Source organism: Neodiprion lecontei, chromosome 2 (assembly GCF_021901455.1).
Source record: "Neodiprion lecontei isolate iyNeoLeco1 chromosome 2, iyNeoLeco1.1, whole genome shotgun sequence".
Classification (NCBI taxonomy): Eukaryota; Metazoa; Arthropoda; class Insecta; order Hymenoptera; family Diprionidae; genus Neodiprion; species Neodiprion lecontei.
In genome coordinates this window covers 6,899,433-6,914,607 of record NC_060261.1, presented here as the reverse complement: position 1 = coordinate 6,914,607, position 15,175 = coordinate 6,899,433, and the positions used below count along the sequence as shown (strand labels likewise).

The 15,175-nt window shown below is 37.5% G+C and overlaps 1 protein-coding gene across 3 annotated transcripts; it reads left to right on the top strand.

The window, feature by feature from the left end:
* Nucleotides 1–285: 285 nt before the first annotated feature.
* LOC107227138 (discoidin domain-containing receptor 2) lies at nt 286–13,394 on the top strand. Of its 3 annotated transcripts, none has more exons than XM_046731386.1 (15): nt 286–518; nt 6,091–6,270; nt 6,458–6,563; nt 6,928–7,153; nt 7,259–7,406; nt 7,510–7,802; nt 8,509–8,713; nt 8,799–9,380; nt 9,556–9,701; nt 9,801–9,962; nt 10,414–10,523; nt 10,632–10,808; nt 10,885–10,977; nt 11,063–11,204; nt 11,316–13,394. In XM_046731386.1, the coding sequence occupies exons 2-15, from the start codon at nt 6,192–6,194 to the stop codon at nt 11,610–11,612; spliced, it is 2,766 nt and encodes a 921-aa protein (XP_046587342.1). In that variant the 5' UTR covers nt 286–518; nt 6,091–6,191; the 3' UTR covers nt 11,613–13,394. The 3 variants fall into 3 exon arrangements, with proteins under 3 accessions (XP_046587342.1, XP_046587344.1, XP_015523678.2); XM_046731388.1 differs by having other exon boundaries at nt 286–742; XM_015668192.2 differs by lacking the exon at nt 286–518 and having other exon boundaries at nt 5,130–6,270.
* Nucleotides 13,395–15,175: the final 1,781 nt, after the last annotated feature.

Here is a 15,175-nt window from a genome sequence, read left to right as displayed (position 1 = left end):
AATTAGCGTAAGAGCTTGCTGAGTGATTACATTAGCTTGAAGGATGTCTGGGGAGACGCGTTGCTGAATTAAGAGTAAAAACATGAGACAAAGGGGCAAAGAAACGGGCGGAAATATAGAATAATCCTACTCTGGTGTGCAGGTGGTTGTCTACGGGGTACGCAGACGTATGTGAATGGACGTTATTGCAGGATGAGCCATACCCAGGGTGGGATGGAAACGCGTCTGCGCTCCGGAGTCACCACCGACGCTGCGGCACACTTGCAGGGTGGGAATGTGGTGGGATGGATGCTGGGTCCAGGCCCCCGTTCGTATCAGTGTACATCGGAAACAACCCCTCCGAATAACATATCCTTCACGTCACAACGTCGTATCATACCGTAGCCAGTTGTAAAATTTTTCAAATCCGAAAAGTGAAAAATCATTCGTAACTTACCCGTTCAACGAAGAAATCACAGACGCGATTACCACGCACACTTTATACGGATAGACGGTTAACGCACACGTGTATTCTATAGGTATGCACATTTCAATATACAATATCGATAATACAATTTCCAAGGTCTGCGAGTCAAGATCAGACAACGAACGTGAGCTCTGATCGATGTGATACTTTACACGCAAGGTAATACGTTTGACGTTACGTATAGATTATAGGGATTTGGAGACCCCGTTAATTAGACAAGAAAATCAGTGATCAGTGAATTAAGATTCAAGAGGCATTCGATATTCCCTCTTTACGGTGAGTCAACCAACAAAGAGATTATGTTACTTCGAATTTGGTTTAACGCTGTTATATTGGGTTCAAAGAGTACTTGCATTTGAAAGTTTCTGTACATATTGACACGATTTTGCTACGGTAAGTACGTAATTTTGATTTCGGTTGTCTGTATCATCGCGTTTGTAAGAATAATACGGTAATTGTTAATGATTTTAATGGGCAACGTAAAACATTTTTAAAATTGAAAATTGATTGATTGATTGATTTTGAAAACCGTGTACATTACCATGCAAACGAAACAGCGATGTGAAAATGTAGAAAGACGCACATTGCGACGAGTTTAGTAAACAATTATCACATTTTAAAACACGAATATCGTACAGTATCAGCCGTAACTGAATAAATGATACAATTTGCCTGTCACCTCGTTAAATCGACCAAGTGTAAAAGAATATTGCACGCCAAGTTGCATTACTGCAGGAAGAAATAAGCGAGAGGTGAGAAAACATCTTTGAAGCTCTCAACGCCCTAAGGAAATTGTAGATCTCCGTCGGTAGGAAATATGCCTTTAGCGAGGCCGAATATCATTTTACCCCCTCGGCGAACGAACGGTGACCGAATTATACGTACCTTGTGTGTAGGTGGTGTACGTTATCCGCTGGAGAATGAAATTCCAAAACGTCGGAAAAGTCGAATTAATCATCCGCGCTTGAGATTAAAATTTCACCATCCGTGTATCAAGACGCGTATAATTCGTACGCGTATCTATTTGTCTAGAATCGCGTAACTTTCGCTTCCACATTTACAGCTATTGTGCAGAGGGTAGCAATATTGACTCGGGCGTTGACATTTCACCATCGGCAAATGTTAAACGTCCACCCTACCTACCTAATACTTCGTGCCACGTGTCGTGCAGCGAACAGCCCTCCCTAATTCCGACGCTGTAACACCACAAAAGCTCAATAGGTATCCACTATTGATGGGATTACAACCGAGCAGAACGTTAGAAATTAACGTTACGGAGCATGGTCAGAGGACAAGGATTCCGTCTCACTGAAATTGAACTTAACAATAAGTTACAATTAAATTTCACGGTGTAGTTAAGAGTTTTTTCTACACTGTATTTTAACTGTAATTATTGCATTAGAAGCTTATACCAAAGTCCGACCGAAACGTCACAGAAATAAAAATTTTCGACTCCACCACGAGAATAAGACTGAGATTGAAAAGATTTCTTACTACACTGAAATTACACGGAATTCTAAATACGTACTTGTAACTGAAATCACACTTGAAATATACTGAAATTAAATAATATGGATATATTTTGTTAAAGAAAAGAAAACAAAAACCATGAACTTATCAGTGATATTCTGGTGATGGCAGAATGGATTTTTCGAATTTAATTTTGGTTTAAGACCGTGGTGGAAAAATTTTACAACTACACCGAAGAATTGATTGGAGTTTGAGTGATTATTTGGAATATAACTGTAGCATCGCTGATTTTGGGATCTAGCGAAAAAACACTCTAATAACACGTTGGGACCGAATCCGCCAGGGAGTGGTCATTTCCGACGGTGTTAATAGTCGTATCCTTACAAAGGATGTAAGATTCACGATACCAAAAAATGGTCTGAATTTTCAAAATAATTTTGAAAAGGATTAGATCAAAATGACTGCCATTCGTGCAGCTAGGTAGATTTTTTTTTTTTAATTTATCCCGTCATTGCCAACGTAGTATTACAATTTTGGTTTTGTCAAGTAGTGAGTTTTTTTGAATCGAAATGGGTGATTTTTTTACAAGAGGTGAAATTTTGACATTCCCGATGCCAATAATCGCTAACGTGCAGGGTACATGTTTCGAATTTGGGCGCGATCAATGTGTTGGGCGTAAATCATTTAATTGGCTAGCCATTTCCCTAGTGCAGAAGCCTCTGCGTGGAGGCCAACAAAGACCTGCCAAAAGGGTCGGCGGCGCAGGATTTGCGAATACACACCTCTGCCTTTTGGCGATGAAAAATCACAGGTTTCATCACGCGCCATCATTCTCCATCACGACTTTCCTCTTGGCTTGCTTGTCGTAATACCCAGGCAAGCATATTTTCCACCGAAGTACGTCGGGGGATCTCTTTACGCGAACTCCATTTTAATTCAATTTTGTAGAATTTTCAACTTTTGTGCCTCAGAAATACGCGATATTAATAGCAAAATTTTACGGACCGGCACCGAAATACACGTGTGTCATTTGCGTAATAAAATCTAAAATTTGGAGGGTTAGACAATGAAATTGAAGTAGTTATAAAATCCTGAATTTGCGATACAAGCCTAGTCACAGGTTCCTAAAAAATTTTATTCCCATTGCCGGTGAACGTAACATTGTATTATAATTGTAAATTACATCGTTCGTCCATCGTACAAGATTGAATCGGTTGAAAATTTGACACTTCCATAAAATGTTAACGATCAAAATTGGTTCGCTCGAGCATTTTCGTGAAAAAGAATACGGATAGAGGTGTAACGGATTCAATTATCATCGAGAAAAATGGCACGCAAATCGAGTAATTTATTCCGTATAATTCAATTCCGACAATAAGCTGTTACGTCATCAGAATGTCAGGATGAAAAAAACGATACGTATCTAATATCAAGTTATTTGAAAAGGACCTTTGAATTGATGGGGCATACCGTGTACGGTAAATATCATCAACCCTGCAACACTCCATTCCCTCTATCACGCTGAATATGCAGATTTTGAGCGAGCCGAAATTAACTTCGTTAGGACAGATTGCCCGTGAATAATTTCATCGCCTATTCAACGGCATGATAACTTTGTTGGCATATGCCTATTGTTCTCGTTTAAGACGTCGCAATGGCGGAATATAGGTGTATATATATATATATATATATATATATATATATATATATATATATATATATGATACACGATTCTACGCGGTGTCTTCTCAAAGATCGTTACTTCACTCATCCCTCTCTCTCTGTCTCTCTCTCTCTTTCCGACTGCTCCGCTGTCTCCGTCGGAGAGTATTTCTTTCTCTCTGTAAACTGACAAAGGGGCTATGGGCACCAAAAAACAAACACCTCAAACGTTGAGAGAGGCACGTGTCGCCCGACGTGCGGTGGAATTTATGCGGAAACGCGCGGTACGTGCCGTGTGACGTTTTAGGACGAGCATCGTGACGACGCAAAAATTCATCCCCCCCAATCGCGCTGCGACTCGCCGTTGCCGTTTCGCGGTGGGTTAAAAAGTGCGAAATTGCTTTTACGAAATCTCGTTTACTACTGAGGCTTTGCGTTAATAGAATTTCTTACAGTTTTCCCACCCTTGCTTGTTTTCCATGAGAATTCTTTCCCCGGGAAAACTTCTCTTCTTTTAATATGCCACATCCATCCCCCGCCCCCTGCAGCGGTTGTTCTTTCGCAGCTCTACTGTATAATATAATCCAACCTATGAAACACACGGTCTGTACACGTACACGAATCCTATACTTTCGCATTAATACTTTGTTAAGTGAGCCGGTTGTTGTCGTTATTTAATTTCCGATAATATATCGAAAACAAATTTTTTTCTTTTCGCCATATTATGCACACGCAGTAATGTCAGTTTCGTTGTAAGCACACGATGAACATTAAACTTGCTACCAACGGAAGTTATTACAAATTTTTCCATCATTATTCCAAAAATCGTAACGAACAAAGTTCTGTCAACTTTGGTATATAACGATGAAAATTTGGTATGAAAACTTTGGTATATATAATCTTGATCAGGACGTTTACTAATGTGTAATCAAAAATAGAAATAAAAAAAAAAAATATCAAATAAAAATAAAAATCGCGATACGCGCTGCTTTCGCGCTGCTTTTCCCAGTGATATATTGAATTAGTAGAAATGAAACAAGAGAGAAATAAAAAAAAAAGAAAAAACATTTCACCGACGCCACTCGGCTCGATTGAAACCACGAGGTAACTTCGCTTACCTATAATACGTTATAGGCATTATATATGGTCATGAGGGAAAAAAATCCACAGCATAGTCATACGAGGTATATCGACGTGTGTTCCTGCAGGTGTCGTTTGCCACATTAGACCTGAAAGAAGCATTCGAGAGGTTAAGGGTGCAGACGAATGGCGTAAAGTGAAGTAGAGAGAGCATAAAAGGGGTGGATGATGAGGAGAAGGGGGATGGGAGGGGGGGGGGGAGGGGGAGGGGGAGGTAGGGGTTGAAGGGGTGTGCGAAAGCAGGGGGCGGATAAACCAACTGCCAACATCGAATGCCAGCCGACATTGCGGACATTGTGGACATTGCGGAAACCGTGCAGACACCCGGTACATGGCGTATTGATCGTTGTCCTTTACTTGTTGCGCAGGCACACTAGCGGCTCCGCTTTGCTACCGTTGGGACTGCAAAAGCTCCCACACTTGCGCATGGTTCTATTTCTATATATGGACCGATGTAATTAAGATTTGGAGCCAAACAAGAGGACCATGGTAGGGACCATGGAACTCCATTAAGCGCTGCTACGATACCGCCGTGTCTCCTGACAAATTTAACTCACCGTCCGATCTCGGCGTTTAACACTTTTCGTACAATGATAAAGAAATTTAGGAAGCTCAATTTTTTTTATTTCACTCCTGATAGCCGAAATTATCGCGTGTACTCAAGTCTCGAAGACTAAATCGATTTTCCGATTCCTTTTACTCGTTATAATTGCCGTGCGTATCATTCCGCAATTCGTTTGTCGAACAATCAAATCAATAATCATTTCGTTATCTTTATGGAAAACGAGCAAAATACTGGAATCATAGACGAGTGAATGTAATTGGTAGGGTGTTTTCTGAAGATGATGTCCGCTGATTGAATTGATTATCCGTGACTCGTGAAACTGTATAAGTTATTCTGTCGATTGGCTTGGAATTGGAGATTGGATTGATATTCCAGGGTAAACCAGGAAAACCGGGAATAGTCAGGGAATGGACCGTAGGGAAAAATGTAATTTAAAAGAAAAAAAAATCGTTTTCAAACTTTAGCTATGCTTTGTAACTTCAGTTGAGCCAAATTTTGGAAATGGTATTGTTTAATTTCTAATTATTTGTGTGAAACGAAGCGATGCTACGTGTTTTTTAAATCCAAGTTTATACATTCAAGGTGCACAAGTTCTGGAGCTTTTGGTCATAAAAGCTGTCCAATATTACTCAAGTTTTGTGGAAAAACGTCAGGGAATTCGGAATATTTTTACGGGAAAAGTCAGGGAATTTTATTTAACTTAGCAAAATTTTCGCCACCCTGTATCCGTTATTCTTAAGGTATTTGCGATGCATAACTGATCCGAACATTGTTAATTCTGTTTCAGAGTAAAATGTAACGTGTAAAAATGTGACCAACGTATACAGATTATCATGAACTTTACAAGGCATTCCAATAATGCTGCAGTAGGATATCGCTTTACATATCATGGAAGCCGTAGGTATATTCATAAAAGTACTCATTGTCGTGGCTTGTTACACGGACGAGCCAATTAAATATGTTTTTGGTGAGTATAATTACAATTGTTGCCTAATTGACGAGGAAAGATTAAACTGTGTAAATAAAAAATATATACGACTTGATTAATATCTTATAGACAAAACATCTGACACATGTCTTGATAACTAATTGCTCTTTTTCTCGGTTTGTTACTGCCGGTCTAACTGCGATATTGAATCAAGGTATGATTTCAGCGCAATGTATCATTCCACTCGGCATGGAAGAGGGAAAGATTCCAGACAACGCGATTACCGCCTCCTCCAGTTACGAAATGAAATCCGTTGGCCCCCAAAATGCTAGGTTCGTAATTCGAGGAATCCTGATATTCCACCGGAATGCCGTAAATTAGTTTCACTCTTACACGTGTATTCAGAACTGTAACATAAGCAATGTCACATATTTGGAATTAATTTGAACGTACAGCCGTTTGTCTATTTTTGATGGGACGATTGAAGACTGGTAGATATATATCATCGCATGAATAATTTGACACGCTTAACGTGATGCATTGAAAACACGACTGTCCATCAATTGATTCATTAATATTGAATTTAATATTTTCCGTGTATTTTTGATGCTTTTTGAGTGAAAAAAAATCAAAGTGTGATCATTTAACTAATTGATGGTCAATGTAAAAGAAGATATACGATTGCTATTCCTGCAGAATACGCCAGGAGAAAAATGGTGGAGCTTGGTGTCCGAAAGCCCAAATTAGCAGTGACATTAGAGAATACTTGGAGGTGGATCTTACGAATAATCACCTTATTACATGGACTGAAACCCAGGGTAGATTTGGCAATGGTCAAGGGCAAGAATACGCGGAAACGTTTTTTCTGGAATATTGGCGTGACCTGAAATGGTACCAATACAAAACCATGAAAGGGGACAAGGTGGGTCAATCGTTGAACCAAAAATGTCAATTACATCACCTGCCACTTTTCGTCACTATTCATTATTATTATACCCTTCGAATTCGCCGCGGTAATCGTTGATAGGTACTTCGTGGAAACAGCAACACGTATCTGGTAGAGAAGCAAAAATTGGATTTGCCGTTTGTTGCCAGCAGAGTTCGATTCGTTCCGTACAGTCAACATCCGCGAACGGTTTGCATGCGAGTTGAAATTTACGGATGTGTTTGGGAACGTAAGTATTCAAATAGATCTGGACAGCCAGAGATCCTCCTCTTTCGATTTCGTAAATATGATCCGGTCGCTGATGAGGAACGAATTTCGATATCTTTTCCCAGAACAAATCACTAAATATTCGGCCCCGAAAGGGGAGACTTTTGGACCCAATGGCTGCAATGTCGAAGACTCATCTTACGACGGTATTAAAAATGGTAATCGTATGGTCGATGGACTCGGACAACTGACCGATGGTGTATACGGAGAAGAGCCGAGCACCATAGCCAGCAGTTTCACAAATTGGGTTGGCTGGAGCAATTTGAACCCAGTGGAGCTGACCTTCGAGTTTTACGAAGTACGGGGATTTGAAAACTGTACCATCCACGCGGCGCATATACCGTCCCGAAATATCGAGGTATTGCTCAATGAGGATATGGCTTTTATTTTCATTAACCCTTTCAAGCATACATTTTTCCTTGCAGTCAAATTTCTTGCAACTGGATATATATAACAGTTTTCGAAGTCGCTGATATAAAAAATGAGGCCATATCTGAGAAGTTTTTAAAGTTCAATTTTTATATTCTTAGTCCGCCGTATTGGATCCGCCATCTTGAATTTTGAAATTCTGACGTCAGATTCGTTTTCATCGACCCCTAAAACCCCCAAATAACAAACTTCAAGGGAATTGGATCAATTTTCATGTTTTGAGTCCGCTATATTGAATCCGCAATCAGAAATTTTGAAATTTTTACATGGGTTTCGTTTTTAACGACCCCGAAAATCCAAGATTATCGAGTACCATTTTGCTGGTCCCCATAATCTTCCCACAATTATAATTGTTTAGTAAAAAACTGACATTTTCAACCTTTTATTTATAACTCTCACTATATTCACGGAAGCATCATAATCCCTTTTAAAACATCAATATTGACATCCTGGAACTCCAATTATATAGAAAAAAAAAAAATGTCAGCGATATCTGACAAATTGTATATAAATCTTGAATAACAGATTCAAACAAGGTGTCTCATATATATGAGACGCTGTGCCGCAAAGGGTTAATGATTAACTTGCGTCGTACCTTTTTTTCTATCCAATAATATTCAACTAAAACGTTACAGGTCTTCTCCACTGCGTACGTTTGGTTTTCATTCGATGGCAAGCAATATCATCAAACTTCGGAAAAGCTTGAGGTCAACGAAGATGTAAAATCGACTACCAGGAGCGTATCGATATCATTACAATCCAGGATAGGACGTTTCGTTAAAATTGAACTTGTTCCAAAAGCTAAATGGCTCCTCGTGAGCGAAGTCACGTTCGATTCTGGTAAGAGGGTAAAAACTTTACGTTTCAAACTCATTCGTAATGGTGTTTCAAAGCGTGAGTCATCGGAAATCGGTTGTGTTCGCAGTACCGGCATCGCGGAATCTATCGGACGAATCGTTGGAACAATTTTATCGGGCGTGTCACAAGGATAATGAAACTGAACTGAGCGATACCGAAGACTCGCATTCGAGCTACAACAAGACAATTTTTGAATTGAACACCAATTTGACACCCGACGCGTTTCCGGTCAGCAATTCTCAGACCTACATAGGACTTGTCAGCGGTGTTCTGACGGTAACTGCGCTTCTGCTGACTTGCACGATTTTTTTGATGAAGCAAAGGGGACGCAACAAAGTCGCATTGCTGCAGAAGCACACGGCCTTGTTGTGCAGATCACCGACACACGGAATAACGATCAATATGAAAGACATTAAAATGCCCCCACCTGTGATCATCAACGGCTTATCCCAGTCGAAATTGTCTCTGAAAAGTAAAATACTATCGGTTGACAGTCACAGTCTTCGGAACGACGATACTCTTGGTAGCGAATACGAGAAATGTAGCGTCTACGAAAGGACTTACAAACTTTATTCGAAGGAGAACCTCGGCTACGAACCTCACACCCACAAAAGCGATCGAGTGTCCAGTTGTAAGAGTGAATATTCGGGTACGTTAAACCTTTTAATTAGTAATAATAAAAAAAAAAAAAAGAAGGAAATGTAATCAAGTACTGTCGATCAATCGAGTATGTAGAATATGTTTTCAACATCATGCAAATCTAAAACAAAACATATTTTTCACACGTGAACTTTTGTTTGATGATCTAATCTTACCGTGTACAGATTTTACAAGCGACAGTTGCTGTGACGATAAAATTGTCGATCGTTTGGTCCTTACCCCGTTTCCAATAAAAAGACTTTGCCATACTTCGTCTAGAACTAATCACCAAATTTACGAAGGTTACTACGCGGCAACGGATATTTTGACGGTAAAAAATATTCATTATTTAAACTTCGTTAGGCTGGCACGGTTTAAATACCTTTTATTATTAAAATAATAATACTTTCGTTGGTAAAACTGATTTCAGATCAATAATAGAGAACGACAAAGTTGTTCGAATTTGTTCACATCCCTACAAATTGAGGATGCCGTACATCCGTCGCACGTTTCTGACTCTTGTAACCTCCACCATGTTTCAAGACATAGACTAAAAATCCTGGACAAACTGGGGGAGGGGAATTTTGGACTGGTAAGTTATAATTTTTTAATTATTCTCGGTTGATAAAGAAGTTGTGTATTATTTCATGCAAGTTATCTTCACTCAATTACAATAATTTCAAAACGTATGTTGTAATCGATTTTAGATTCATTATAAAATCTATATAAATTTTTTATACCGGAGTTAGCATAAACCACGAATTACGGATGTATTTTACAACTAGGATATAATTTATCACAAATTGTAACTGACCGGTGCTCGACATTGCTGATAAGGCTATCGATTATATCAATTTGCCTGAAAGCTCGCTACTAATTAAAGGAATAGCAAGAAACACCGATGCCATGTATACCTACAGATATTATATACTCCCCTGAAAAACTTTCATCACTGTATTTTTCGCTTAACCATTCTGTGTACTTTTTTCCCAACAGTCTTCCGATTCACTCAACAAACTTAAAAGTAATTAATACTCTTCCAGGTTCATTTGTGCGAAGCTAAAGGTATTCATAGTCCAGATTCAAATACGATACGCAATAAACAGGTTGTGATAGTGCGATCCCTTTGGCGCGGAGTTACAGATTCATTGAGGTATTTAATTATGTTTGTATTTAATTTTCTTTATTTTAAATTTAACGAACTTGCTAAGGCTTGAGTAATTTTATGCAACACATTGTCACGAAAATTTTTATTTCGCAGAAAACACTTTATGAACGACATGTACTCACTGGCGAAAATTCGAGATGTAAATATAGCTCGAGTAATAGCTCTTGTCGAGGAAGAACCATTCGGAGCAGTTTTTGAGTACGGCGAGCTCGGGGATATTCCTAGTTTTATCAGAACTCATGAAAAGTCAAGTGACGACATGCCGTTAAGGTAAGACGCCACTCTTGTAATGGTCTGATCTTATTTGCGGAGCGTATATTGAGCCAAGTTTATTTTCAAATTTCAGTTACGGATGTTTACTGAATTTCGTAACTCAGATTGCCTCAGGAATGAAATACTTGGAAAGCTTGAACATTCCGCACCGTGATTTGGCTGCAAGGTAATTTCATTTTGGTGTTTCGTAGAACGAATCCATTCCCCTTTCAGAAATAATTATTCTCCTAGAACATTTACAAATTTTATAGGAATTGTGTCGTTAGCAAGAATATGACCATAAAAGTATCAGATCATGCAATGTATTGTAGCAAGTATGATCAGGAGTATTACATAGACGACTGTTACGCGAGAGTTCCACTTCGTTGGATGGCGTGGGAGGCAATTTTACTGGTACGCATAATCTTGTGGAAAATTATCGTACCGATAAGCACGTCTTGTATCTACATTTCGTCATATAATAATATATTATAAAAGAGAATTGTGTACATTTTTCTTATCCAGAGAAAGCAAACTTGCAGATCCGATGTTTGGTCCTATGCAATTACGGTTTGGGAAATTCTGATGAACTGTGCGGAAGTACCTTATGCTGATTTAACGTCTGAGCAAGTGTTGGAAAACTTTAGCAGATGGTACCATTGTGGACCAACGGATAAGAATCAGCCTCGTATTCTTCGACAACCAGTTCCATGCTCAAGAGATTTGTATCACATGATGACTAAGTGTTGGAGTAAACGTGCAGATGACAGGCCAACCTTTGAAGAAATCTACCTATTTCTGAAGCGATTGAGCTTCGATTGAAATGTTGTTTACACTGCAGCGTGGACCAAATCAATTACAATCAGCTTAAGCATCCGCCACTATCACGTCTTGGATGCTTTAGCCACTAACTCATGCTCAACTAGATTATATATCTTGACCTTCTAAATATATCATTACTATTAAGATATCCGTATATTGTGTGAGGATTTTTATATTAAATGTCGAAATTACTCGGTCGACTTGGTCAAAATTGAAAACATTTTACTATATAACATAATCAAGATTCAAGCTGATTATAAGTGTAAGTTTGGTATAGAGGAATAAGATCACTTGGAGCAATTGATCACTATTGGTCAATTACGATTGTTATAATTAACGTAGTTATAGGGATGTTTCAGGGGGAAATATTTCGCCGGTTATTTTTTCCTTTCCGTTTTGAAAGTCTGTTGTCTAGTCAAAACTTCAAGTTTTAACATTCTGGGTTTCAGTTAAAATATCTAATTGTCAGAGATAAGATGAATCACCCTTCTTTCCTCCATCTTATACGTACAACCTTGTTGTTGCTGTAAAGCGTTAGAACATTCAAGATCTTATTGAACAAACATTTTTTTTTTCCGTATAATTTAAAAATGAATCGTATTTGGAAATTTACACGCAATCAAAATTAAACCACTTGATTTTTATAAGCAATAGTTATTTGAATGCAAAATTTCTTTTTTGCTCTTGCTTTACAGTCAATGTTAATTCAACAGATTCTTCAAAAATACCTTGGTAACGGTCCAAACAGAAGGCGAGATATTTAGCCTATATGAAATCGTCATTTTTGTAATGCTATGTTTTGAATGTTCTTTGTTAAGTTTTCCTTACAAAGTCACGTATGGAAAAAAAAAAAAACTGTATCTTCACTGAACAAATCGGCATTTATTTGAAAATAAGCGGCTCGATTTTCCCGTAGCTTGCGTCATTTTCGATCAGGATGCATCGTGTTGTAAAAATGACGAGTTTAAGCAATGGAAGATAAGTACCTAGAGTAAGATTTTTTTTAATTCTCTAATTGTTACGTGAACTCAATCACTCAAGAAAGTAGTAAAACTCGTTTTTCGTCCCGGGAATTCGTGATTGTATCTGTTTTATTATATAATACCCAGGCAACACACTTGTCGAGATCTGAGAAGTAGAAAGTTAAGGATGTGTTGACCGAAGAATCAGTAAAATAATGTTTTCGCAGCTCAATCCTCGGACATCCTAGTTTTTTACGAAAGCAAAAAGTTGAACATTATTTACTAGTTATAGAAATTATCACTAGTTCAATTTAGTTTATATGTTTTCGGTACCAGCTGTGAAGGGCACTACATGTATACATATATTGGCGAAACCTAAAATATAGATGTAAATTCCATGTACAGGATTCTTTGTAAAACATCAACAGAATCTGACAGAATTGCTTACATAAGTGTGCATATAACTATTCAAAACTCGAGGGATGTCTGAATACGAAACACTAAGACTGGTAAACAACTAAATATTTTCTGTGACATTAATTAATAGTCGCAATCATACAGGCGATTCCTTTATTTGCCCGCCACTAATTTCACGGACACAATATTCGGTTTCTAGGATTCAGTTTTATTAATGGTCAAATTATATTTCAGTTAATTACTCTTGACATCAATTTTATGAGAATTATTGTGCAATACTTTCGTTTAAGAAATAATTTATGTAGTAACAATTTGAAAAATGTATCATCTTTTCTAAAGATTTAGGACGCAAAATTTTACCCTCGAGAAGAGAAAAAAAAACACCATCTATGGTTCACTCTGTCTCTAACATTTCTACTGACATTATGGGATATGTACATAATAATATAATCAACAAAAATCATAATACTAAACTCTTTAAAAATGCTGCTCTTGTAGATTCACTGCGCAAAATAGGTTTCGTCACAAGGCAAAAAATCATCGATTTCACTAACAACACGTGTCATTGAAATAACCACAGCCGGAAAGTATTATAGTTATGATAACCATATTTTTATACTCTAGTATCATAAATATGGTCAAGTTAATCATATATGTATATGCTAAAGTTAACCATATTTCTTCTCAGTAGCTATATTGGCCATACGTATAGCCAAACCAATGATTTTTTGTCCGTGCAACAATGTAGTACTATTTGGAAAATCAAACATATGTACATACATACTCAAGCAGACAGAATTAATGATGCGAAAATTGCTATTGTTTGTCAAATTTTCGTCAAGTTGTTTCAATCACGTTCGACTGAATCCTAAAGAAGATTTAAAAAAAAAAGATAAGATCTTACGATGAGATCCCGCATATAAGGTCTTAAACGAAACTTATATATATACATATATGTAATGCGAGGTCTTATATCAGAACTCAATTACACATTTCAACATTCTATTGAGATGACATCTGATATTTATTTAGATACGACTCGATATGAGATTTCGGGTGTGCGAATCATGTGAAAATTTCATATTAAATTTCATGTACCTTAAATTTACAGTAGGATAATGCCTCTTCTATGTGTATCAAGTGAAGTGTTCGCTGTCACAATGACCGTTATGTATAATATTTTCTATGAAACTCGTGAAATTTATAGATCTCATATGGCTGTGCACTTTATAGTGAAATTGCATATGACTTCTTGTGAAAGATCTCACGTAAGATCGTATACGTCAGATATCACGTGAAAATTTTCAATAGGGTAGGTTGATTCCCTCCCTTTTATCCCGAAAAGTTATCGTTAACATCGCGCTTGTATTTATTAATCGTTATTCACCATTTGTTCTTTCCTGTATCCATGTTCAAAATCAATCCAAGGGTGTGTACCTGGGGGTAATTTAATAACTTCATTCTCCGTGGTTCGTGACAAATGTGATGAATCTCGTATTCATTCATCGGCAATTAGTTTTGAATGTTTATCAGTTTTGTCACGGAAAATCAGTATTACATATCAGAGATGAAACACTCAATGCATTTTTTTCCAGACAAAAACTTTGCCTACTTGCTTAATTGGAAATAATTCGATAAATTTCCCATTATTCGAATAATCTTTTAGCAAAAGTTTAACAAAAATGCAATTTCTGAGGGACTATCGACGTGCAGACTTGAAAAAGAACCTTGAGGTATGACCGATCTGCCTCGTGTAGATTTGTTCAGTTTTGCCCTGCAAAGTGGTCTGGAAGACGGTGTTGAAGTTACTTGCATGAATTCCTATTGAAACTTCATAATAAAATATAGCTACAATTGTAATCCAACTTTGTAATATGAATGATATTCAATTAAAAATTATATTCTTCATATTTCCAGTGTTATAATCAATAAAAACTGTTATACTGTGCAATCGGACCATTTACTGCTGATTACTGTATAATAATTATTGTAAATTAATTCATCCAAATAGGCCAAAAAATAATGATCATCGTCTAAAGTACAATCGTGTCTGAACGACGCGTTTTCATTTGAATAATCGTATTTCGGTCGATTGTTTTTGTAAAATAGCATTAACAAATATTGGCGATTAACGTTGTGATCGTTGGACCGATGACTGATACGTTGTGCTCTGATAAAATAAAG